This window comes from Ramularia collo-cygni (assembly GCF_900074925.1).
Source record: "Ramularia collo-cygni strain URUG2 genome assembly, contig: RCC_scaffold08, whole genome shotgun sequence".
Taxonomy (NCBI): Eukaryota; Fungi; Ascomycota; class Dothideomycetes; order Mycosphaerellales; family Mycosphaerellaceae; genus Ramularia; species Ramularia collo-cygni.
Genome location: NW_019716262.1, coordinates 23,608 through 45,739, shown reverse-complemented (window position 1 = coordinate 45,739; position 22,132 = coordinate 23,608). Strand labels below are relative to the sequence as shown.

The window sequence follows — 22,132 nt, the reverse complement described above, 5'->3', positions numbered from 1 at the left end:
CGAGGAAGCTGTGCCCTTCTCCTGGAACCCGTCATGTCGGAATCTACGCCACCAATCTCACCGGACGATGCTGCTGTCAGCGGCGGTACTTCCCAGGCAATGGAGAAGGAGGAAGCCCAAATGGCGGAGGAACGGCGGAAAGAGGACGAGAAGCACGAGAAGAAGCTGGCTGCTGAGCGAGAAAAGGATGTCAGGGGCGGCAAGGATGTTGTTGACACGAAATACAAGGCATTGGAGTATCTGCTTAGCCAGAGCAAGCTGTACTCGGCCATCATGCTGCAGCAGATGACCCAACAGGACGAGGTTGAGGAAGCAAAGGATGAGAAGAGTAAAAAGAGAGCACAGAAGAAGGAAGAAAAGGCCGAAATAGCAGCACAGGCAGGCCAGAAAAAAGCCACGAGAGCGGCAGCTGCGACTCAAGCCCAGACCGAAGGTACGGCAGCAAAGAGGGAGCTGCCCAAAAGGGGAAAGCCAGCGAAAGGTGCAAAAGGCGGCAAGATCTCCGACTACATGAAGAAAGATGACGTAAAGGCAAAGGCCGGCGAGACGTCCATATCAGAGGCGCTCGCAGAAGAGACCAAAGACGCCGATGTCAAGCCTGGTGATATTGGTATGCAAAATCTCAGATCCGCCAAGCAGCCAGACCTGGTGTCAGGAGGCTTGATGCGGAACTACCAGCTGGAAGGCCTGGACTGGCTCACATCGTTGTACGAAAATGGACTGAACGGAATCCTCGCTGATGAGATGGGTCTTGGGAAGACGATACAGACAATCTCATTTCTGGCCTTCTTGAGGGAGAGAGGCGTCAATGGTCCGTTCTTGATCGCTGCACCATTGAGCACAACCTCAAATTGGGTGGCTGAGTTTAAGAAGTGGACGCCCAAAATTCCCGTTGTGCTATACCATGGCAGCAAACAGGAGCGAGAAGAGATTCGACGAAAGGAGCTGCGGAGTCCTGGCAGTGMGACTTTCCCAGTCATATGCACCAGCTACGAAATCTGCATGAATGACCGCAAGCATCTCGCTCATTTCGATTGKAAGTTCATCATCATAGACGAAGGCCATCGGATCAAGAACCTCAACTGTCGTCTCATCCGCGAGCTGCAGTCATACCAGTCTGCCAACCGACTGTTAATCACCGGTACACCTCTGCAGAACAACCTTACAGAGCTCTGGTCGCTGCTTCACTTTCTCATGCCCAGCATTTTCGACAAGCTCGAATCTTTCGAGAGCTGGTTCGACTTCTCCGCATTGAAAGAGAAGGGAGGTCATGAGCAAATCCTCTCCGAAGATCGTAAGAAGAACCTGGTCGCCAGTCTTCACGCCATCTTGAAGCCATTCTTACTGCGGCGAGTGAAAGCTGATGTTGAGACGTCTCTGCCCAAGAAGCGGGAGTACGTCCTGTACGCTCCGCTAACGCAAACACAGCGAGAGCTTTACCATGAGATACTTGAGGGGAATAGTCGGGCGTATCTTGAAAACAAAGTGGTGGAAAGCCTCAGCGGAGCAAGTACTCCAGCAAGCGCTCGGAGTAGGAGTCTCAAGCGCAAGGCAGCTGGTTCCTCTTCAACGCCAAACAAGAGCGCCRAGTCAAGTCGAGCGTCTACTCCTGCTACAAACGTCAGCACTACTTCTAGATCGCGAAAGGCGAAGAAGAGCCAAAGATACGAGGAAGTCTCTGACGCGGAGTACTTCAAGCAGTTGGAGAATGAACCATCCTCCACTGCGGAAGAGCCGACGGATTCCGACGATGAAGAAGAGAGCGAAAGAGCCAAGACACTCGCGTTGGCAAAGCGAGAGATCTCACAGAAGAAACTGCAGAACCCAATCATGCAGCTTCGACAGTGCTGCAACTCTCCGCACAATTTCTACTACCCATTCGACATGGACGATAACACCCCTGTCGATGAAACACTAGTCACCGAGTCGGGCAAGATGCTTCTGCTCGATCGACTGTTGCCCGAGCTTCTGTCCAGAGGCCACAAGATCTTGATTTTCTCTCAGTTCAAAACACAACTGGATCTGCTTGATACATACTGCCGAGAGCTTCGCGGGTGGCCAACAAGCCGGATCGACGGCACGGTTGCACAAACGGACCGGCAACAACAGATCCTAGACTTTAACGATCCAAAGAGTGAGGTTAACGTCTTCCTGCTTTCCACGCGTGCTGGTGGGCAGGGCATCAATCTTGCATCTGCAGACACGGTCCTGCTCTTCGACTCTGATTGGAATCCGCAGCAGGACCTCCAAGCTCAGGATCGCGCCCACAGAATCGGACAGACTAGACCAGTTATTGTATATCGATTCGCCACCAAGGGCACTGTCGAGCAGATGCTATTGGAGAAAGCAGATAGCAAGCGTCGGTTGGAGAAGCTTGTCATTCAAAAGGGTCGATTCCGCAACACCAAGGGTGAAGCTGGTGGTGAGGACTTTGCCGAGCTGCAGAAGCTTCTTGGAAAAGACGATGGCGAGAGGATCGATATTGCTGATGGCAAGGGACTGCTCAGTGATGCCGACCTTGCTATATTGACGGATCGAAGTGAGGAGGCGTTTGAGCGCGCAGAGAAGGGCGTCGATGTCATCGGCGCTGCTTTCAAGGCCGTCACTACGAAGGCCGGCGGCAACGGGTTGTTGGAGAGTCTGCAGAAGTGATTTGCGAGTGAGGATGCTGTTGCTGCCGTCACATGAAATTCTGGATTTTGCCCGAGTTCTTGATTGGTGCATTGTTGGTTCAGTGTGCTACGAGGTGGAAGGAGTCGGACGAGTTGCACAAGGGCCATGCGAGACCCGACCTAGGATTTGTACCGAGGCCTGCTGCCAGCAGCAATGCATACCGACGTATCTCTGCTTCGACCACAGGGAGAACGCTTTAGGCGTTGATTGGATCCATGCTTTATCTTCTTGTGTCGTCCTCCGCATTGGAATCGGGCGCCGAGTGCCCCATTGGCGCTACATCTTTGGTGTGGTGTGACCCACAGCTCTTTCGCTCTCGTCATCGGCGATGAGTGTACTATCGGAGCGAAGATTCGAGTCGCTATATAATTGGCCTGTCAGAAGCTTGAGTGAATGGACGAGTGGAGCCACGAGTTGATAACGGATGCTTAGCAAGTAATGTACCAACAGCTTTTTCTTGTTCTTCTCAAACCTGACATCCTGTGCCTACTCAACATGCTGCTTCTGAGGCATTCAGACATTCAGAAAGCCAAATGCCATGGAGAACAAAGCGAGGCGAAAAAGTTCGCGGCCAATCTCACCTTGAAGTGATACGCCGCACACTACGATATCCAGATCACTTTTCGCACTCCTCAAAGCAATAATAGCACAAGTATAGCTAGCTACTGGTCGGTATTTCGATGGCTGGAAATCGCACTTGCCGTAGAGAAACGCAAATTGGCAGAACTTCGCAGGCGTTTTCACTTCGCATTTCAGGGGGTGAAGTTGGAATCAGGGGAGAAATCCGCCCTCACAATACTCGTCAAGACGTCCCGGCAACACGACGGTCAAAACACAGAGCACTGGAACACGAATATAGTTTGAAATCAATGTGATACATTGTATTCTATTTTACAGAACAATTTTTTAAAATCGTCTACCGTAATGCTCCTCCGATCGAGCGCCGTCCAGCGGCGTAGCCTCGAAACCATCATGCCTCCGCCCACTGTTAAGAATGTGAGTCTCGCGTATACCACCAGCGTGTGGCGATACGTACCTTGCGGTCAGCTGCCTGTATGTTTCCTCGTCACGCATCGATCGCGATGGAACATTTCGATACGCATTCAATGGTCGAGAAGGCATATTGATATGTACGGCATGTCCCGACTCGGCCTTGCTCTCGTCATCATCGAAGGGAGAGGGAGAGTAAGGTCCATTTTCGACTTCGCGTCCAGAGCGAGTTGGGTACCTACTAAGAGATGCACGGAGATGACGACCCTCCCCCCGTGCCTTGAGTCTGCGTTTCCGGATTAGATCCTTGATTTTGCCGGCGGTGAAGGCCAGTACCATTGAGCAAGCAATGAATATGCACACGATTGCTGCGACGTGCCAGGTGTTGGATGTGTCGAGTCCTCGACGTTCCAGCGTCGAGTGGGTTGGTTTGACATGGTAGAAAGAGTAGCGTCTCATGGTTGCGGTGTGGTGTGGTGTGGTGAGAAGCAAATGTGGAAATGTTTGAGTTGTGGTAGGGTAGCTGCGGAAAGATATGGCAGTGTCTCGGACCGAGTTCATTGTCTCCTGATGAATAAAGACATCAAAGAAAGTGACACATGGAGACAATGAGTTGCTTTAGTGAATGAGACAAACAGTAGTGGGTGGATCTTTGTCAAATGACAATGCGCTGTTTCCTGTTTCCTGCCAGGACAGAGTGCCCACGCGCCGAGGACATTCGAGAACACTTATTAGGCACAGGCGCTGGGCGTCTGGTAGATATCTACTCAAATCGAGTTTTATCATGTACGTGATGTGTGTTGAATAAAAGGCCGCACCGTCCATTTCCCAGCTCTGTTTCGCCACAATACTAGGTTCACAAGGTATCATCTACCAAGCGACGAGAGGTGGCCGCTGGTAAACAATATACCATGCATTTGCACCGCAAAGAGTCGAGAAGCAGCTCGGCTGCAGAGAAATCGTCCTGACTTTACACCATCCTACGTCCTCGTCGGTACTCCCCTCGATCTCCTCAAGCCCGTCATCTTCTTCGTCTTCATCTTCATCTTCATCTTCATCGTCATCGTCATAGTCATAGTCATCCTCTTCTGGACCATAGGGCCACTTCCGCATGATAACGTTCACCCACGGATCCCGCTCAGTCTTGTAGGAATCTAGGGAAGCTTGATCAATCTGCACGCAAAAGCGATATCGCGCATTCTGGCTTTCTGCCACCGGATGCACAGCTTCAGGCTGCCCATGTAGTCCTCCACGCGATCTACAGAGGTTTCCATGTTGTATGCCTTGGCTGAGCGTTGAAGGGAACGGAAGGATGACCGGAGAGGAAAGACTGGCAGTTTTAAAGCTGCCCGCAAGATAGTGGAGAGAGCTAATCGAGAGCGATGATTTTATTAAAAGGTCCTCGTCTTAATAGCTCTGAGCCTGATTTGTTGTCGCTAGCCGCTGCTCTTATGATTTTGTCACAAGGCACAGCCCATGCGATGTGATCTATACTTCGTCCTCACTGAAACCTTCAAATTCATCGCTATCATCATCACTCCCCACCGAGTTGGCAGTGTCCATTACCGAAGCTTTGTCAGAGTCGTCCCTTACAAAGCCAGCGACGAAGAAACCCATGGTTCCATCATCGCCAGCCTTGTCACATCTGATGCATGCCTCTGCAACATCCGCAACATTCATTCTCTTCCTTGCCTTGGAGGAGCCGGTCTCTGATAAAGCAAATTGTGCATCTGCTTCGTGTCCTCTCTTATGCCATCTCTGCATACCGTCAACTTGATTGGATCGCTTCATGATGCTCCACCCGTGTTGTATCGCAACATCAGACAGTAGGGCCTTCACAACGACATGTTCGTTCTCCTCTGCGTGTACAGAGCAAGTCGAATAGGTTATCCGTCTAGCTGCTGGGAATGCCATTGCATGCTGCAGAAGCCGAAGCTGGAAAGTAGACAGCTTTTCCAATCTGGCCTTCAGTTTCGAGCCATCCTCAGGCACTTCGTCGGCCTCTTCTTCGGCGATGGCGACAGGTGCTTCCGGCTCTGGCACTGGCTCCGATTTTGCTGGTTTACTGCTCCGTTTCCGCTTCTTGCCTTTGGGTGCCGAATCCTCTGCAGTGGCTGATGGAAGGTGTACCGTCACGCTTGCTTCATCTCTGCCTACAATCCCGCTTCCAGAGCAACTGGGATCCAAAAGCAGTGCGACAACATTTGCCGAGTCTTTCTTCTTGGGATCGATTCGGAGGAAGTCTTGCTTTGCTTTGATGACTACATTTTTGTTGGCACCGGCCAAGTTCACCATCTTGTCGAGCGTCTTGGAACGCTCGGCATCCTTTTCGCACGCCGTGACGCGACTTTTTGTGGCACTGTCCTCAGAAGGAGCAGGACCGGCCAGGATTGAAGCCAGGTGTGTGGTCTTGTTCCCCGGTGCCGCGCACGCATCGATCACGTCGCCCTCACCCGGCTTAGGATCAAGCAGGTAAGCTGGGAAGCAAGAGGCCTTTTCTTGGAATATGAAGCGACCGGTCTTGTACGATTTGAAGCTGGATGGATCTTCGGGACCAACGGTAGCGATGAGATTCGGCACATGTTCGTCGATGAAGAGAACACGGCTTCCTGGGATTGCGTGGGTTATCTCTTGAAGATTCCTGGCCTTGGTGTAGCCTGCAAACGTTGTGGCCAATTCGTCCTCTAGTGTAGCTTTCAGCGTGTTGACTCGTATCCATCGGGGATGTCGATAGGGTGCCGAGCCATCTTCATTCATCTGAACATCGCCGGCATTTTCCGAGTTGACATGAGCTCGAAGCTCATCGAGCGAAGCAAGACGAAGCCGGATCYTCAGCTTGGTCAGCTCTGCAGAAAGTCGATTTTTGTGCCGGCTGATGATAGCATTGAGACCGTGAGTCTGTGGCAACGCGACTCCCTTTTTGGCGAGGAGAAGATCGTGGGTGAGAAGGAGGGCCAGGATTGGCGTGAGCTTCGCGTCGTTGTCAGCAATCGTTGATCGATTTGTTAAAAGGTTCCTGTAGACCAACATTCTTCTCAACTTTGAGAATCCCGCTCTTCTCGACAACTTCGGACAGAACGGTGCTCCATTTGGCGGCCTCTGCCGTCAGGGCAAAGAGAATTCTTCCATCGGTTTTCCAAGTCTTGCGGCCAAACACTAGAGACTTGAGAGACCCTCCATCTTTCTTTGCTGCAGTCAGAATCTCTGCGGCTTCATGATACAAAGACATTATTTATGTTCGCTGCCACGTTGAGCAGGCGATGAAGTTGGGCCCAGATGTAATTTTGGCCCACTAAAGTCCATGTTGCGGTCTGGTGCGCCGTGGATCGGACTAGCGCGAAACTCCAAGACGCAGGTATAGTATTGCATGCATGTACATACTAGGTAGTGCCGGATGGTCGTTCGAAAACTTACAGTGTATGTTAAACATTGACTATACAACATATCATCTACCAACATCTTCTGATCCTACACCAACACCTCTTCTTCTGGCCTTGATGATGGCATTCAAGCATTTCCCTACAGCTTCCATGTCGCCCAAAAGGGTCACATGTCCTCTTTCAGAGCTTACGACACCACCTTTTGCTACTTTGTAACCCTCCGGAGCCATTGCTGCCTTTGCCAGGACGACACCGTCACCGCTAGCAAATGCTAGTTCGTCGTACGAATCTGCATGCTTCATACCCTCTCTACCATCGATCTTAGCACCAAACACAGTCGGAGTATCTTTCCCTGTAGCATGAAGTGTTAGCACGAAAGGCGGAATGAGAAATCCACGCAACGGAGCCCGGCATGCACTGAGATGCTTACCGTATATTACCGCGATTGGCGGATAAAGGTTCGCAGCGTCGTGTTTCGGATCGAAGAACAACTCCTCCTTGAATTTCTTAACCGTGGCCAGTGTTCTGGTGAGGTACGCGATGGCTTCTTCCCGAGGAAGAGTTACGGCTGTGCGCACCGAAGCAGGTTGATGTTCCTCATCATCGGCATCGTTCGGATCAGTATCCGTGGCTATGTTCCCACTTGCCATGGCAACATCGCTACTTTTCGCGTTGGATCCCATCGTGTCCGGCGCTTCTACACCTCCAACAGCAGTGGTTTTTGATAGGTCGCCTGGAATCCTCGGGCTAGAGACGCTCTTTCGACGAGGAAGAGAGAAGCTTGGGAATGCACTGGTGACCGAATTGACATAGCCAGAAATTCCCGTAGGCTTCGGTGGCGGAGAAAGTGGTGGCAGCGGTCTGCCAACGCAAGGCGACAAGCGATTGTCAATCCATGTCTGCGGGTCGAAGAAGTCCACAGGATACTCTTCCTTTGTTGTTTTGTCAAAGAAACATCTTCCGTCGAGAGGAAGAAGTGCGAAAGAGGTCCGTATGGTGAAATTGACCTGTGCTGTGAGGACACGGGAGCTCATGAGGACTTCATCGCCATTACGCAACGGCCCGAGAATGTTTACACATGTAGTTGGCACTCCGGCGTATACCACGCCTCGAAAGAGTTCTGGACGTTGATTCACCGCGTGACGAGTGATCAAACCACCAAGCGAGTGCGCGAGAACCGTTGCTCCACGTCCAGAATTGGCCACGCCGGGCTGATTGCTTGGTAGTGTTTGAAGAAATTTGAGCAATTGTGCGCTCAGATGGGCAGGGTGAAGACGCCAATCGTATCCGTAGTCGTGCACTCTGAGCTTCCCGGAACGAGCATTCTCACATGATCGAAGACGCTTAAAAAGCCTCCGTGAGATGTCAATTGGTCCTATGTGACTCAGCATACCACCGGGGATTACGGTCTCGGTCGCACGCTCATCACCATCTTCATCGATTGCCAACTCGAGATCTACCTTGCGAAGGTTCAATCCGACTTTGATTGGAACCCATAATTGACGATGCGGCGGCTCTGCTGATCTCAAAATTGAACCTGTGGCAAGTCAGCGCGCTGTGTGGTGTCGAAGCTGGAGTAGTCGCACCTCGATATCCTCCCAGTATCACAACGTCGCCCTCGAGCTGTTCTAGTGCTTGGCTGAAATGTGGATGCTCGATGCTTGATTTGTCCCAGCTCTCTGACATGGCTGCTTTCGCAGACGAGTAGGGCTGTCTTGTCAGGGGATCGACAGGTTTCTGAGGATTCCGTGTTCGATGAGGTAAACTGTCGGATGACTCGCTGTTCAATGGCCTTGCGAATAACGAGTTTGAACGTTCACGGTTCATAAAGTCGGGTGTAAAGCTAGAGACGCTGAAGCTCGATATGGAAGGCATGCTGGGTAGATTAATCTTCGAGTCCTGTAGACTGTCCTTTATCGCTTTGAATCTACTGTTTCTAAAAACGAGGGAAACGTCAGCATCATGCGAAATCAGCCGTGAGATGACTTGATGCTACTTACACCTGTTCCGAGATGTGCTCGAAGCGAGTATCATCGCCCAAAGAAGATACCATCGAAAGCGTTCGCTGCGTGACGAGTGAGTTGTCGGAGGTAGACCTTCGAAGCTGTGGTGGCCTCGTCGTGCCCGATTTGATGCGTTGGAGATGGTAGTTCGTGGGCAGAGTCCCCACGGCTGCCCGTGCCTCCTCGCTCTGCTTGAAAGACTCGGGCTCGCTCGCATCTTGAGGTGAAGTTCGCGATTCAGTGTATAGAGTGGATCGTCTGGGTGAACTCGAAACTTTTCGAACTTCTTTGGACTGTTCACGAGAGGACGAAAAAGTGAAACCTTTTGGCAAGGAAGATAACCACGAATCTGGACCCGACCAGGAGCGCTTCCGGCCGAAGAAGCCAGCATGCAATATGGATTTAGTTTTGCTGGATCGCTGGGTACCGAATTGCCTGGGATCTGGAACGCGCCATGGAGAAGGTATCCTCGCGCCTGGTCTGCTCGATGAGCCCACCTGGTTTCGCTGGGCAGATTCGCGCTCATCTTCTTCATCGTCATCATCATCTACAGTCTCGGGAAAGCCTTCAGCTGTGCCATCAAGCACCGTTCCGAAGAAACCGCCTTCCCTTTCTATAGCTGCGGCCTTCTCATTTGCGGGCGTATTGGGCGAGGTAAATCTGGTCTGCTCCCGTCCAATTGAAACGCCTATCGCAGTTCGGGCCTGCTCCCCGCGAATTTCGCGCGAGCCTGGAGATTCCTCATCAGAGGAAGTTGCCTGGTCTGCAATGATGGAATTGTATTGAAGGTCAGCAAGTGCCCGGCGGCTCGCAGGCCGAGTTGTTGCGGTGGCGTCCATCATTATCGCAGATTGGAAATCCCAGCAAGGATGACGAGCGCAGGCTCTTGGTGATGTATATATTGTTCTGGTTCAGCTGCTCTCCGCCGTCGTCGACATTGTTGTATCTCAAGGTCTACGCAATGGCGCATGGAAAGTGGCAGTGCGCCATCCTTCCCGCCATCCTGCAACGAGAGGTCCGAGTCTAATAATCCTCGCCAGGTTTTGTTCGATGTCTGCCGGTGTTTCCGGATGTCTCGTATTTTACGATGAGGCAGGGATGATTTCATCGGCAGCGGGAAGGCCGGGTGGTCCCATAATCCCGGGAGTGATTACGCACCCCTTACGTTTCTCTCGATTCTATTGGTCATCATTCTTCTCTCCACCTCGCATCACATCCCACTTCGGGGCGACGTCTGAAGAACGCTCGGGGCTCCGTGTACCTACCTTACCTACCTTAGTAGTTCCTATCTACCTTAGGCGCTTCATAACTACAAACGGAATTCCGACTGAGAGGCAAACAAAGGTACTATCTGCCCTACAAGCATCTAGCCAAATACTACCTGTTCTTCTACGTCGACGCCGAACCGCCTGACAGGAGACACCTTCCGTCTACCATCAATGCATCACGCAACGAGCCGAGGCGACATAACATKCGATGTCACACCTTGTAGAAGGATTCTTCCAAGGGTCTGAACGCTGCATTATCGTAGGTATCCATCTTGGATGGCCTCGAACGTGTTTCCAAGGCGTTTGACGAGGCGAGCAATGCCGGATCGCAGAATCGCAGTCCGAGCTTCCATCTACTATCTCTGCTCTATAGCCTCCCTGATTCATAGGGCGAGGTTGGAACTGCGACTTTGATACCTCGTCTCATCAAAGTGAAGATCGCTCCAGAGATAGCGGAGATTACTTGTTGATGGAAAGCTCGCAGTGAGACCCGAACCTCCCCGACACCAGACCTCACGTCGTCTTGCGGTAGCGTCTCGACATAGAGGGCGGAGATGCGCCCTACAGCTYGAGATTCGATTGCACGCCTGCTGGAAGAATGGAAGCCTACGCGTGGGGAAGCTTGAAGCGTCGATTGGTCGTTCAGCTCTCTCGAGCTGGCATTCGAGCTTTGGCAGTGAACCCCTTCTGCAAGCATTCAGCGAACGAGGAGCTTTGATTGTCAGGAATAATGTCCGTTGCAAAGAGACATTCTACCTTGTACCTCCTCAATTCGCATTGGCTGTGACACAAATTCCCGGCGTCGCCATATCACAAATTGCTTCCCGGCAAGCTGCAAAAAGACGGCCCTTCGCGACTACGAATAAAACCCTGATGCTTCTTATCTTCGCATTGGCCATGCCCAAAGGATGCGATTCTAGCTGGAAGAGTCCTAGACTTCGGTGTGTATCCATGTGATGAAGCATGGACGCCGTTAGCCCAGAGAGTGTGCAGGCCCGTATCGCAGTGGTCGGTTGTCGTACTTCGACGGCACTGTCGCGATAATATGCCGACCGCTCCTACGTGAACGGCATCGTGACACATTGAAGGGACTACGAGACCGAGAGGCGCCCAGCATCCAGCAAGGCTGTTAGCCAATCGACGCGAGGTGAGAGATTTGAAGATTCCAGTCAACCCGCTCTGATGCATAGAGAGCTCCACCAGCTGTAGACTGGAACATCTGCCAAGGCAAATCGCCCATTCTGGCAATCCCTTCCGATACTGGACTTTGAGTTTGATCCGGACAAGCATTTCCAAGCCATCATGCCAAGTCGCGGCAATCCCATTCCCCGCGATCGGGCGGTGGGACAGATCAGTCTATCGCGTGTTGAAGGCGACTGTGTATAGAGTGAGAGCTAGCATAGCGTGTCAGCATACTAAGGATGGGAGATTGATCAATCTGTCTTAGGCCAAAGGGCCGAACCATGAGAGAAACTTACCGATGTGAATGTGTCAAGCGAAGGCAGGGCCCATTCATTGGCCGATAATGCCGATAGAGGCAACTTTAAATGGATCACGCCTCTCTCCGCATGTAGGGCGTTGTTCCTCAGACTCCCTTTGCGAACGACGAGGAGTCCCACCTCGATTCGAATTCATATTCGAAGTTGAATTCAAAGTCATGGCTTCTAGACGGCAGAGCCTCGTGGCCGACGATGACCATCTGGCTGCTTTGGGAATCCAGCAGGAATTGAAGAGGAATTTCAGCCCTCTTTCTGTGAGTGACAAGCATGGAACTCAAGGCCTACCCTCGGCCTCTGATGATGAAGATGTATGCTGATTTGCTCAGATGTTGGGCCTCGCCTTTGCAATTCTCAACTCATGGACCGCACTATCAACATCGATGAGCTTGGCTCTGCCCTCTGGTGGATCCACTTCGGTCATTTGGGGCCTCGTTACAGCGGGATTCTTCAACTTATGCATTTCTGCATCACTGGCAGAGTTTCTATCGGCCTATCCGACCGCTGGAGGCCAGTATCATTGGGTACATATCATCGCATGGGATAGCTGGAAACCAATCCTCTCGTGGGTGACTGGCTGGATCAACTGCTTTGGATGGATGGCTCTAGTCGCTACAGGAGGTCTACTCGGCAGCCAGATCATCATTGGCATCATCCACCTGTATCATCCCTTCTATGAGCCACCAGCGTGGCACCAATTCCTCATATACATCGGATACAACACCTTTGCAGCATTGTTGAATGCCTTTGGAAACTCGATCTTACCTTTGGTGAACAAGACAGCAATCATCTGGAGTATTTCTGGATTCATCATCATATGTATCACTGTGCTGTCATGTGCCTCTCCTAATTACAGCAGCGGAGAATTCGTCTACCGGAATTTCATCAACACGACAGGATGGCCGGACGGGATCGCCTGGATGCTGGGCTTGCTTCAGGGAAGTCTTGGCCTTACTGGATACGATGCCACCGCCCACATGATCGAAGAGATTCCCAATGCTGCGATTGAAGGACCGAAGATCATGATCTACTGTGTCTTGATTGGACTCTTTACCGGGTTTGTCTTCTTGTCGAGTTTACTCTTCGTTGCTGGAGATATCACCGAGGTTATTAATTCGAAAGCTGGGCCATTAAATCAAATCATGTACGAATCATTCCACAACCTGACTGCAGAAAGGTGCCTCTACTGACGAGATCTCATTAGATTCAACGCCACAAATAGCAACGCCGGCACTGTTTGCCTGCTCATATTCCCTTTGGTCTGCCTGCTATTTGCGACCACCTCCATCATGACCACTTCATCTCGAATGACTTATGGTAAGACTCGCAGCCTCATCTCCCTGTGACATCCACTGACAATGTGCTAGCATTCGCTCGAGATGGCGGGCTGCCATATTCCCRGATATTCTCCCGCGTCCACAAAAAGCTCGATGTGCCTCTTGAGGCGCTCGGTCTCACCGTGGTCGTGGTAGTCATCTTCGGACTCATTTTCCTCGGCTCAAGCAGCGCATTCAACGCAATCGTCTCGGCGTCTGTGGTATCGCTAGGTGTCTCCTACGGAATTCCGGTCGCCATCAACTTACTCCGTGGTCGTCGGATGCTTCCTCCAACCCGTTCCTTTGTGCTTCCGGAATGGCTCGGCTGGTCAGTCAACATCCTCGGAGTTGCCTTTGTCATTGTGACAACCGTCTTGTTCGTCTTCCCGCCAGAGCTCCCAGTGAGCGGCTCAAACATGAACTACTGCATTGTTGCTTTCGCTGTAGTCTTCATCATCTCTCTCATCCAGTGGTTTGTGGATGGGCAAAAGAACTACTCGGGACCAAAAGTACACTTTGAGGATCTTCCGGTTTTGACGGCTACGCATAGTCCCGAGGGCTTTCCGACGCGGGAGCTCGGAGATGTATCGATAGATGTCAACGGCAATGGTAAAAGCATATAGATTCCGATGGAAAGGCCACAAACATTATGATGGGAATGTTCAAAGGATTTCTTGCACCTCTCTTCTCCTCTCAAAGCTATCAATGTGCAGTTCGCCCACTAAGGCATGCGACAGTTTTCAGCCGGAACGTGTATTTCCGCCTTTTGATGAGCAGCTCTACCAATTGCGTGGCTACTAACTTGTCCAAAATCAACGATTGTACCGAGAGAGAACATTGTGCAAGATTGGTCGAAATGTGGACGCAAACAACTTGACGTTATCAAAAGGAGTCTATTCGCTATGCCCGCTCTCGCTGTAAACGCTCGCAATGAGTCCTGTGTCCCKTGTCCCAAATAAAAACCACCATTCTTCCCATCACCTTCGCGTGTTCTAATCCACCAATCGCTCGCTAATGGTCATTGGAGTGCCTTCACTCACAAAACATCTACAGCAAACTCCTCACACCCTCGAGTCTCCATCTCACATCCTTCAGCCCTTTACTGACAGGTCTCCAAGATTCAAACTCCCCAATGAGCTCCTTGACCTCTTGCTGAAGTCGAGGATCCTGCTTCACTATATCCTCGGAGAGCATTCCTCTAACAGCCCAAGGAAGGACAAAGGGGTTCTTCTCGGCCGGTGCAGCACTTCCAATGGGTGCTCCATAGGCTGCGGTGGTCGGTGCGATCCCTGTCCCTGCCAAGTTCAGCGAGGAAAGACTCCCACGTCGCATGTGGTTCGCAGCAGTCATGTTCTTTGGATAGCCCGCCTGACCAGCTCTCCTATTTCCGTCAAGACTTCGGCGTTTGTCATCCGGCGTAGCATCAGGCGAGGCTTGCCTTCCCTTGGGTGGGACGACAGGAGCCTGTACGTCTGTACTTTCCAGTGCGAATTCAATAGCTTGCATGTAGACCGCAGGGTCGTCGTAAACACGCGAATGCCCTTCTCCGCCCACAATTGAGCCAGCTAGAGGTGAGCTCAGCTCGCGAAGCAGTCCATGATCACTGACCCCCAAGTTCCGTAATTTGGCAGCGAAAACGACGAGGTGGATCAAGAAATTGCTGGTGTGAACTCTTCCATCAACGAACACCGTGCGGCTGACATACGGGTGTGTTACCGGCGCGTGAAGCGCACTCTCCAGACTGACAAGCTGATCATCAAGAGAGCCAACATAGGTGATTCGAACGCCGTGGCGCAAACAGATGTCGAGCGCATCTGCGTAGGCGACTGAGACTTTTGAAGCGCTGTCACCGAAATCAAAAAGTTCGGAAGCAGATCCCGCAAGGAAGCGGCTCTTGTACTCAGTGAATGGTCCAAGGTTAATGCCGGCCATTGCACAGACTCCGATTCTCACGTTCGGACTGAGGCACCCGAGCTGCAGGAGCTTCGCGATAAGTTGTATGCTGACCGGAACGCCCTGGGAGTGGCAAGCGATCAGTATGAAATCAGCAGACCTGAGATGAGACAGCCAGTTTAGGAGAAGTTTCCAAAGCGTGTCGACTCGTGAAGAAATGTAACCTTCTCCCTCGAGTGAAACTTTCTCAACTTCCAGACCTTTGATCTCGGGTTGGTGCTCTGCACACCAACTCTTGATGCTCGCAGCTGCATAGTTGGCGAAGCGAATCGAAGTTCCTGTCGGCTGTCCTACGAATCTATGCAGAAATGCAGCAGGGAAGAAGCCATGAACGCCGATCGCRATGGCCTTGCGTATCTTGGGCGGCGTAGGGTTGATGAAAGGATGATTCGCAGCCCTGGGAGGTTCATAGCYCGATATGTGGAGCGTTTGGCCAACGTATGAGGTCAGGCGGTCAATCAATCCCGGGGCGGAGGAAAGAGGGTATGTGTCACGAAATGTCGGAAGAATGAGATTGRGACGATGGTGAACATCTGATTTCTTTCCCCGCTGGACGGATTGTGGAACTTCGTTCTCGATTCTCACGGCCTTCGCTGGCACTTCCACGGGTGTCTCACGGCCTGACGTGATTGGCGTTGGCTGAGACTGTGACTCGTCTGGAGTGGCAACTGCCGTGTTTTCCCCTGAAAGAGCCTTCGACCGTTTGTTGTTGCCTGGCCTTAGGCGAAGCAAAGAGCTATTGCGCTTCCCTTCAAGCCCTTCAGGTTTACGATCTTCGCGCTGCTCGTTAAACTGTGCAGCTTCGGGGTGGCTTTGACTAGGTGTATCAGCAACAGCCAGCTCACCGATCTGCTTCTGCGTTAAATCTGCCGATGGAGCCGGCTCCTTGGACCAGAACGCCCACCCCGAAGATCGTGGTCGCTCATCGCTATTGTCACTGTCTTTCGCTCTTGTGGTAACGTTGGGTTCTGCCGAAGTCTTGTCCTCGGCTGTTGTGCCAGGATCAGCTGTGACCTCTATAGCAGGCTGCTCCTCGTTGAGATCCCTCTCCTCAGACTCCCGCATCTGTTGCTCTTCGGCCACAGCTTGTTGGTTCTGTTTGCTGCTCCATAGTCCAAACCAGGATTTGCCCGAGGACGTGTTGACACTCATTTCGGGCTGGAGAGCTCCTGTAGCGTCCTCCTCCTCAACGATAGCGTCCGGCTGAGCAATGGTCCTTGTCGCTTCGTCTTCCGGCGTCCCTGGTAAAGGTRTCCCTGTAGCATCTAGATCTACAGCAGCATCCAATGCCACCTTGGTCGCGCTTTTCCCACCGTCTTTCTTATCCACATCGCTACCATAGTCGTCCGGCCTGGACCACCAGCCGAACCACGTCCCAGAGCTAGTCCTCACACTCGTCAATTCTGTGTCTTTCACCTCGTCCTTGAGATCAACATCCTGCATTGTCTCAGCCTCGGGCTCGGGAGGCAAGGGTGCCTCCTCAACCACGGTCTCCTTCCTCTCGCCTCCTCCGTCCTTCACCTCCTTGCGCTCCTCTTGCACTGCCAACTGTTTGGCCCCGCCGCTCTTTTCGCCCATGGTCTTCCTACCTTTGGGTACGCTGGGAAGATTGCTCGTAGCATGCACCTTGGTCGCTTCCGCCAYGAGAGGTACGCTCTTACGTGAGGTTGTCCCCTTGAAGCTTTTGCTCACATTCTGCGAGGGCCGTCTCGCTTTCGTATTACCTTCCTCGTCCGACTTGACTTCTCCTGATTGCCTAGCTTCACTGCTAGAAGAGCTCACGCCCTGGGCGACTGAAATGCTCTCTCTGGCGACCTGTGCTACAAGGACGGCAGCTTTGCTGGCAGTCCCACTTCGCCATGGAGACGCGGCGGTTGAATACCAGCTCCCCGCACGTGTGTGCTCTTTCCCGGGGGTAGAAGTGGACTTTTCACCGGTTCCACTCTTTGTGTTTCCGCCATCGTCATGTCTGGGCTCTATCGGTGGCAATGTCTCGTTATCGGCGGGTTCCGTCTTCGTTTTCTTCCTCGCCGGCGCCATTATKCACTGAACAACATGCAGCAAGATGGCCAAAGAGCGCTGCTCCGCTGTGAAGGAACCGAGCAGCGATGTGAGCGAATTTGTAGCCGCGCTTCTCTAGTTTGCGCCTTTTACCATCATATCATCGTCACGCACACACGTGATGGAAGCTTGAGGCGCGTGATTCTAGCGCGGAAGTTACTCGCGTGGGGTGCGTCTTCGTCTCCGACTCTTTGTTTCATCCTCTGCTCATGTTCAACAAAATGTTCAAAGAAAACTCCAGAGAGAGGATCAGTAAGACGCGCCTGCCATCAAGATGTGATACGAACAAGGCAGTCACGGTGGACGCACAACATGTCTCGAAATATGGAGAACCGTGACACCCAAGGGACAGTGAAACTGAAGTCTAGTGTACCTGGACTGCCCTTCCACAACAGTCAGAGACGTCGTCCTTWCTCGGATCATAACGAAAAGGATCTCGCTCGAAGGCACACTGGACCCTCGACAGCATGCGCCTGTTTTGTGGTCATATCTAGCTTGTTACCAGCGTGATCCTCGAGTCGTGGCGCGGAGAACCAGCAACTGTCATTTTGGACGTCTCTCGACCGCGTCTTGAAGCAGCAGGACTGCAACCGGGCAATACAAAGATACCGTGAAAAGAAGAGATGGATTTTCGAGGTACGTTCATGCAAAGCATCTAAGTTGAGATTGAAGCAAACTTCGAGGCTTGATCCATCCCATCCCTTCAACAGCTGCAAAGGGTATCATCATCGTGTCATCTCGTGTCACCCATCATTCCATATCATCCTGAATCTAGTTCAAAGCCTGCAAGACGTTCTCGGCAAAGCTACGGTAACGCTGGGAGCCTCGTCCTCGACGAAGATGGACTTGACCACACCGTTCTCGACGATGGCGGCGTAGCGCGACGAGCGAGTGTTACCGAGGAGACCAGCAGCGTCGAAGGCCATGCCCGCGGCGGTAGTGAACTACGATCATGGTCAGCATCTCCACTTCTTCACATGGTCTACAGCATCATACATCACCAGTGTCGTCAGCGAGGAAGTGCACGATTGGGTTCGAAACGCCGAGCTTCTCCTTCCAGGCCTGTGTGACGAATGCGTCATTAATGGCGACGATGTAAATGCCCTGCACACCCTTGGCCGCGAACTGCTCGGCGTGAGAGACGTAGCCGGGGACCTGCGAGGAGCATGCAGCCAAGGAGGGGAGACACTCTTGTCCCAACAACATCACTCAATTGCTCAGTTTACAGGTGTAGTCGATCCAGCTTCTCCTTCACCACGGCTGGATTATGACGCACGGCGGACGGTCCACCGGTACCGTTATGGATTCCGTCTTGCAAGACATAATGATCCCATCAGACCTCCGAGTGGAAGAGCTCGTTATCTCGAGATTGGCGGGAAGCACACAGAACACACCACGAGCACATCCGTTCTACACCCTGCGCAACGGTCACGATCCGACAGCTTCCTTGAGTTCATCCATGGTGTGGATTCGTTTAGGCGGCGTCTTCTCTCCAGCATCCGCTGTCCGCCGCAGCGGAATCGGCGTGCGATGAGCTGACGATAGAGATTCCAGACTCGTCAACCGATGGTCGTCGAACTGAACAGCAAGTGATATGGAAGATTTCTGATGCTATACTATTGATTTGACCTCTTTCGTATTCATCATCGATTTCCTGCAACGCTTCAGCTATACTTTGCCCCGCTGTCGCTGTGGCTCGACACTTTCAAAGGCTCGTCAACATCATATCCAAGCTCACCATCCCCGTCGACCGGATGAGGCTTACCCTCAAGAGTTGGATCAGCGTCTGCCGCCACTGGAGGTCCAGTAAACGTCTTCCTTCCCCTAATGAAATACCATCCAAGACTGATCGCCGCGAAACCCATGAATACTACTGAAGCGTAATTCATGGAGCTGGCTGTAACCGGTAGACTGACCGGCATACAGAAAATCACGACTGCTAATACGATCCAGGTAAGACAGGCGATGTTTATCGCGTAGCCAAACTTTCCCAGCGGGAATGCAGAGTGCTTCACCATCTTGCGTTTCCGAAGCACAGAAACCAAAATGGGGAGACCATAGCCACAAGACAGACAAATCGTGGCGACGCCAGTGAAACTGCCGAAGGCTGCTGTAGAGCCAAAGTAGATCAACCCAAGCAAGCAATCCACAACCGTCGAAAGGACTAGGCCCCAGAGAGGAATGTCCAGCTTGGCGTTGGTCGTTCCGAACCATCGGCTTCCTGGAATGGCTCCGTCGCGAGCAAATGCGTATGTACAGCGACTTGAGGCGGTCAAAGCACCGACGCCTGCGAAGAACCAGATTCCTAGGATCAAGAACAGCAGACCAAACCCGCCTGCTTTGGAGCCTGTCACAAGCTTGAAAAGCGTACCAATGGGTTGTCCGCTGGCCACTGCCTGCAGTGCCATGATATCCGGGAGCACGAACAGGAGAGGGATCAAGTAGATCAGTCCAGTCAGGCCTGCAGCGGCGACAGACAGGACCATGGCCTTTGGAACCTCTCGCGCGGGGTTCTGCACTTCTTCGCACATCGATGCTACTAATCCGTAACCTGTCAAGGTGTATGCAGCCTGTAACAGTCCGACGAAGAAAGCCCAGCCATCCGGCCAGCCGGATTGACTGGCGTCAAAGTGTGCGAAGACGAATTCAGCGGAGCGATAGTTATCGGCCATGGCGACCAGTGTTATCAAGATGATCAGGACGGAACTCGCAGTCCAGTAGATGCATATCTTATTGAAAAGGTCCAGGTATGCGGATCCGAAAGCGTTGACAAGAAAGCATACCAGCATAACAGCCCAGAACATCAGCACAGTCTGCCATGCATTCGCGACAAAATCTTCGTTGAAAAGGGAGATTGCACTGAGAATAAGCTGAGCGCCGGAAAAGTTGATGCTAAGGGTGACCGTCCAGTTTCCAACTAGATTGAACCAGCCCGTTGTCCTAGACAGACCATTAGCTATGTCCCCGGTAGTCTCAACGTGGACAAAGGCGTAGGGGTAGTCAAAGAAACATTCCTCGACTCTCCCATGCCTTCTACCCCCCATCTCTTACCAAGAAGCGATCGGCGCGTATTTCTTAGTCGACATCATGGCGCTCCAGTAATACACTCCGCCAGCAGTAGGATAGACGGCGCAAATCTCAGCCAGAGACGCAGCAATCGATAGCGAAATCAACGAGACAAAAACCCAGCCCCAGAGAATCGTTACGCTTTGTCCGTCGACCAGTGTGATGTATAGCGTCGTCGATAATCCAAAAGGCACGGCCATGATCGCAAAGGACATTCCAAGGATTGAGATCATAGAAAGGCTCCGCGGTAATTCAGACTTGTAGCCCATCTTCGCAAGATCAGCGTCCGCATTCGTGGCATGTATAGATTCACTCCGCCGCGCTCCGGCGGAGGACAGTCGTCGTTTGACGGTCTCCATATTATCGAAAGCTGATCCAGTAACAAATTCTTCTTCAGACAGACAAAAAGGCAAGTGAGGTCCTAAGAGGTGACGAAAGAGGGAAGCGGGAATCCCCAAGTATCTATACCGGCAATAGTTACAGGGGATGTAATCATGAACGAAACATGTGTATCTCTACGCAAGAGGTAACGACCGATAGTTATCACTTTCTCGGCGGGCGTCATGCCACGCGAGCGGTAGGACTGCGGTGCGGTTGGAAAAGGCCTAGGCGGTCCAAGGTCACTTGCTGCTAGGCGGAAAGTGGAGGCGCAATTTTAAGTTTGGGGCGAACCTTTTGATAAGGTCGCCAACCATGTCTTGGATAAGATCAAGTCATCGAAATGTGAGACTCGTGTCAGCAATGCTGTGCAATCGATATGTACAATGTTTAAACATGAGATRATGTGCACCGTAACTCCTACGCTATTCGCAAACTTCAAGCAACGATAGTACCGTACGTTCAAAATCCTTTCCGGTACTGATTCCAAAGAGTGCCAATGCGAGTCACTTGGCCAGGCGTGAAGCTTGTGTAGCAAGAATCACTGCTATAGTCCATGTAGTTGTGGATGGCCTGTAGAGAAGGTCAGTAAGACTTCCACCGATCGCATGAACGTCATCTTTGCAAATAAACTTACATCGACTCCTGTTACACCAGGACAGCTGTCCTTGGCAGGCTCCGAAGGACATCCATCAGTACTTGTAGCCTGCATGGGTGTATCCGCAATGGAATCACCATCGCCAGTACAAGAGTACCCCTCGAAAGTGTGGAGCAGGCCCAGCCAGTGGCCTGTCTCGTGGACAGCTGTCATACCCGCGTTATAACCAGTCATCGCCCCGCCGGGCATAGTGTTCGCGTTGATGTTGCATCCGTCCGAAGCGTATTGAGAACGTGCCATGCCAGCGGTGACCTGGGAGGGGAGAGTGCAAGTTCCGAGGATGCCACCTGTGAGGTCTGAGTGAAAGTAGAGGTTCAAGTCGGCGTAGGAGCCTTTACGCAGAGCTTCCTTAACCGCATCCATATTTGATCCCTCCGCCACGGCCCACGCATCGTTGGTGGTAATGGAAACGTTTATGAGTTTGAAAGTGATACCGATAGGTTTGTACGCTCGGTTCAACGTCGCTATTTGTGCAGTTGCTTGCTTCTTGGTTACGGTCCCGGCCTTCGCAGTGGTTGTGAGGAGGTGGAGGTACGTGTTGATGACTAGAGCTGGAGAAATCTTCTGCCGTTTGACAACGGCAGGAGCGCGGGTGCCAATTCCAATCTGGCTGTGTCTTGTATTGCGAGATAGAAAACGGATAGTCTCGTTATAGTGCTTCGACGCTGATGCTCTGCTGACGCCGCAGTTGAAGTGCTTGATGGTCAGATTTGTTGCCGGATCGACAAAATGTGTTATGTTGCCGTTCAAAGCCGCCGACGCCACCACAGCGAACGCGACCAAGACGATAGTTATCAAGCTCTTCATCTAGTCGATCTCTGCCTTGGTCGTGTGGAAAAGATTGAGAAAGAGATCGACGATGATTAGGAAAGTAGTTGCTCTTGCAAGTT

At 52.0% G+C, this 22,132-nt stretch overlaps 9 protein-coding genes; 2 read left to right on the top strand and 7 right to left on the bottom strand.

Moving 5' to 3' along the window:
* Nucleotides 1–33: 33 nt before the first annotated feature.
* RCC_05544 (related to SNF2 family helicase/ATPase PasG) lies at nt 34–2,652 on the top strand (the record flags this gene model as incomplete). Its single annotated transcript, XM_023770814.1, has 1 exon — nt 34–2,652. One exon carries the CDS (start codon nt 34–36, stop codon nt 2,650–2,652), a length of 2,619 nt encoding a protein of 872 aa, XP_023626582.1.
* Nucleotides 2,653–3,579: 927 nt separating this feature from the next.
* RCC_05543 (uncharacterized protein) lies at nt 3,580–4,122 on the bottom strand (the record flags this gene model as incomplete). XM_023770813.1 has 2 exons in its annotated part: nt 3,580–3,658; nt 3,710–4,122. The coding sequence occupies 2 exons, from the start codon at nt 4,120–4,122 to the stop codon at nt 3,580–3,582; spliced, it is 492 nt and encodes a 163-aa protein (XP_023626581.1).
* Nucleotides 4,123–5,151: 1,029 nt separating this feature from the next.
* Nucleotides 5,152–6,892, bottom strand: RCC_05542 (related to NOL1R protein; the record flags this gene model as incomplete). XM_023770812.1 has 2 exons in its annotated part: nt 5,152–6,633; nt 6,692–6,892. 2 exons carry the CDS (start codon nt 6,890–6,892, stop codon nt 5,152–5,154), a joined length of 1,683 nt encoding a protein of 560 aa, XP_023626580.1.
* A 216-nt stretch (nt 6,893–7,108) lies between these two features.
* RCC_05541 (related to Bacillus licheniformis esterase) lies at nt 7,109–9,888 on the bottom strand (the record flags this gene model as incomplete). XM_023770811.1 has 4 exons in its annotated part: nt 7,109–7,395; nt 7,474–8,580; nt 8,630–8,979; nt 9,044–9,888. 4 exons carry the CDS (start codon nt 9,886–9,888, stop codon nt 7,109–7,111), a joined length of 2,589 nt encoding a protein of 862 aa, XP_023626579.1.
* A 2,083-nt stretch (nt 9,889–11,971) lies between these two features.
* RCC_05540 (related to HNM1-Choline permease) lies at nt 11,972–13,749 on the top strand (the record flags this gene model as incomplete). XM_023770810.1 has 4 exons in its annotated part: nt 11,972–12,067; nt 12,140–12,954; nt 13,015–13,127; nt 13,178–13,749. 4 exons carry the CDS (start codon nt 11,972–11,974, stop codon nt 13,747–13,749), a joined length of 1,596 nt encoding a protein of 531 aa, XP_023626578.1.
* Nucleotides 13,750–14,173: 424 nt separating this feature from the next.
* On the bottom strand, nt 14,174–17,119 carry RCC_05539 (uncharacterized protein; the record flags this gene model as incomplete). Its single annotated transcript, XM_023770809.1, has 1 exon — nt 14,174–17,119. The coding sequence occupies one exon, from the start codon at nt 17,117–17,119 to the stop codon at nt 14,174–14,176; it is 2,946 nt and encodes a 981-aa protein (XP_023626577.1).
* A 797-nt stretch (nt 17,120–17,916) lies between these two features.
* On the bottom strand, nt 17,917–18,346 carry RCC_05538 (related to peroxisomal membrane protein 20; the record flags this gene model as incomplete). XM_023770808.1 has 2 exons in its annotated part: nt 17,917–18,084; nt 18,137–18,346. 2 exons carry the CDS (start codon nt 18,344–18,346, stop codon nt 17,917–17,919), a joined length of 378 nt encoding a protein of 125 aa, XP_023626576.1.
* Nucleotides 18,347–18,804: 458 nt separating this feature from the next.
* On the bottom strand, nt 18,805–20,406 carry RCC_05536 (the record flags this gene model as incomplete). Of its 2 annotated transcripts, XM_023770807.1 has the most annotated exons (3): nt 18,805–18,842; nt 18,906–20,080; nt 20,192–20,406. In XM_023770807.1, 3 exons carry the CDS (start codon nt 20,404–20,406, stop codon nt 18,805–18,807), a joined length of 1,428 nt encoding a protein of 475 aa, XP_023626575.1. The 2 variants fall into 2 exon arrangements, with proteins under 2 accessions (XP_023626575.1, XP_023626574.1); XM_023770806.1 differs by having other exon boundaries at nt 18,805–20,080.
* A 640-nt stretch (nt 20,407–21,046) lies between these two features.
* RCC_05535 (related to Extracellular metalloprotease SMAC_06893) lies at nt 21,047–22,049 on the bottom strand (the record flags this gene model as incomplete). XM_023770805.1 has 2 exons in its annotated part: nt 21,047–21,157; nt 21,222–22,049. The coding sequence occupies 2 exons, from the start codon at nt 22,047–22,049 to the stop codon at nt 21,047–21,049; spliced, it is 939 nt and encodes a 312-aa protein (XP_023626573.1).
* Between the last annotated feature and the right edge of the window lie 83 nt (nt 22,050–22,132).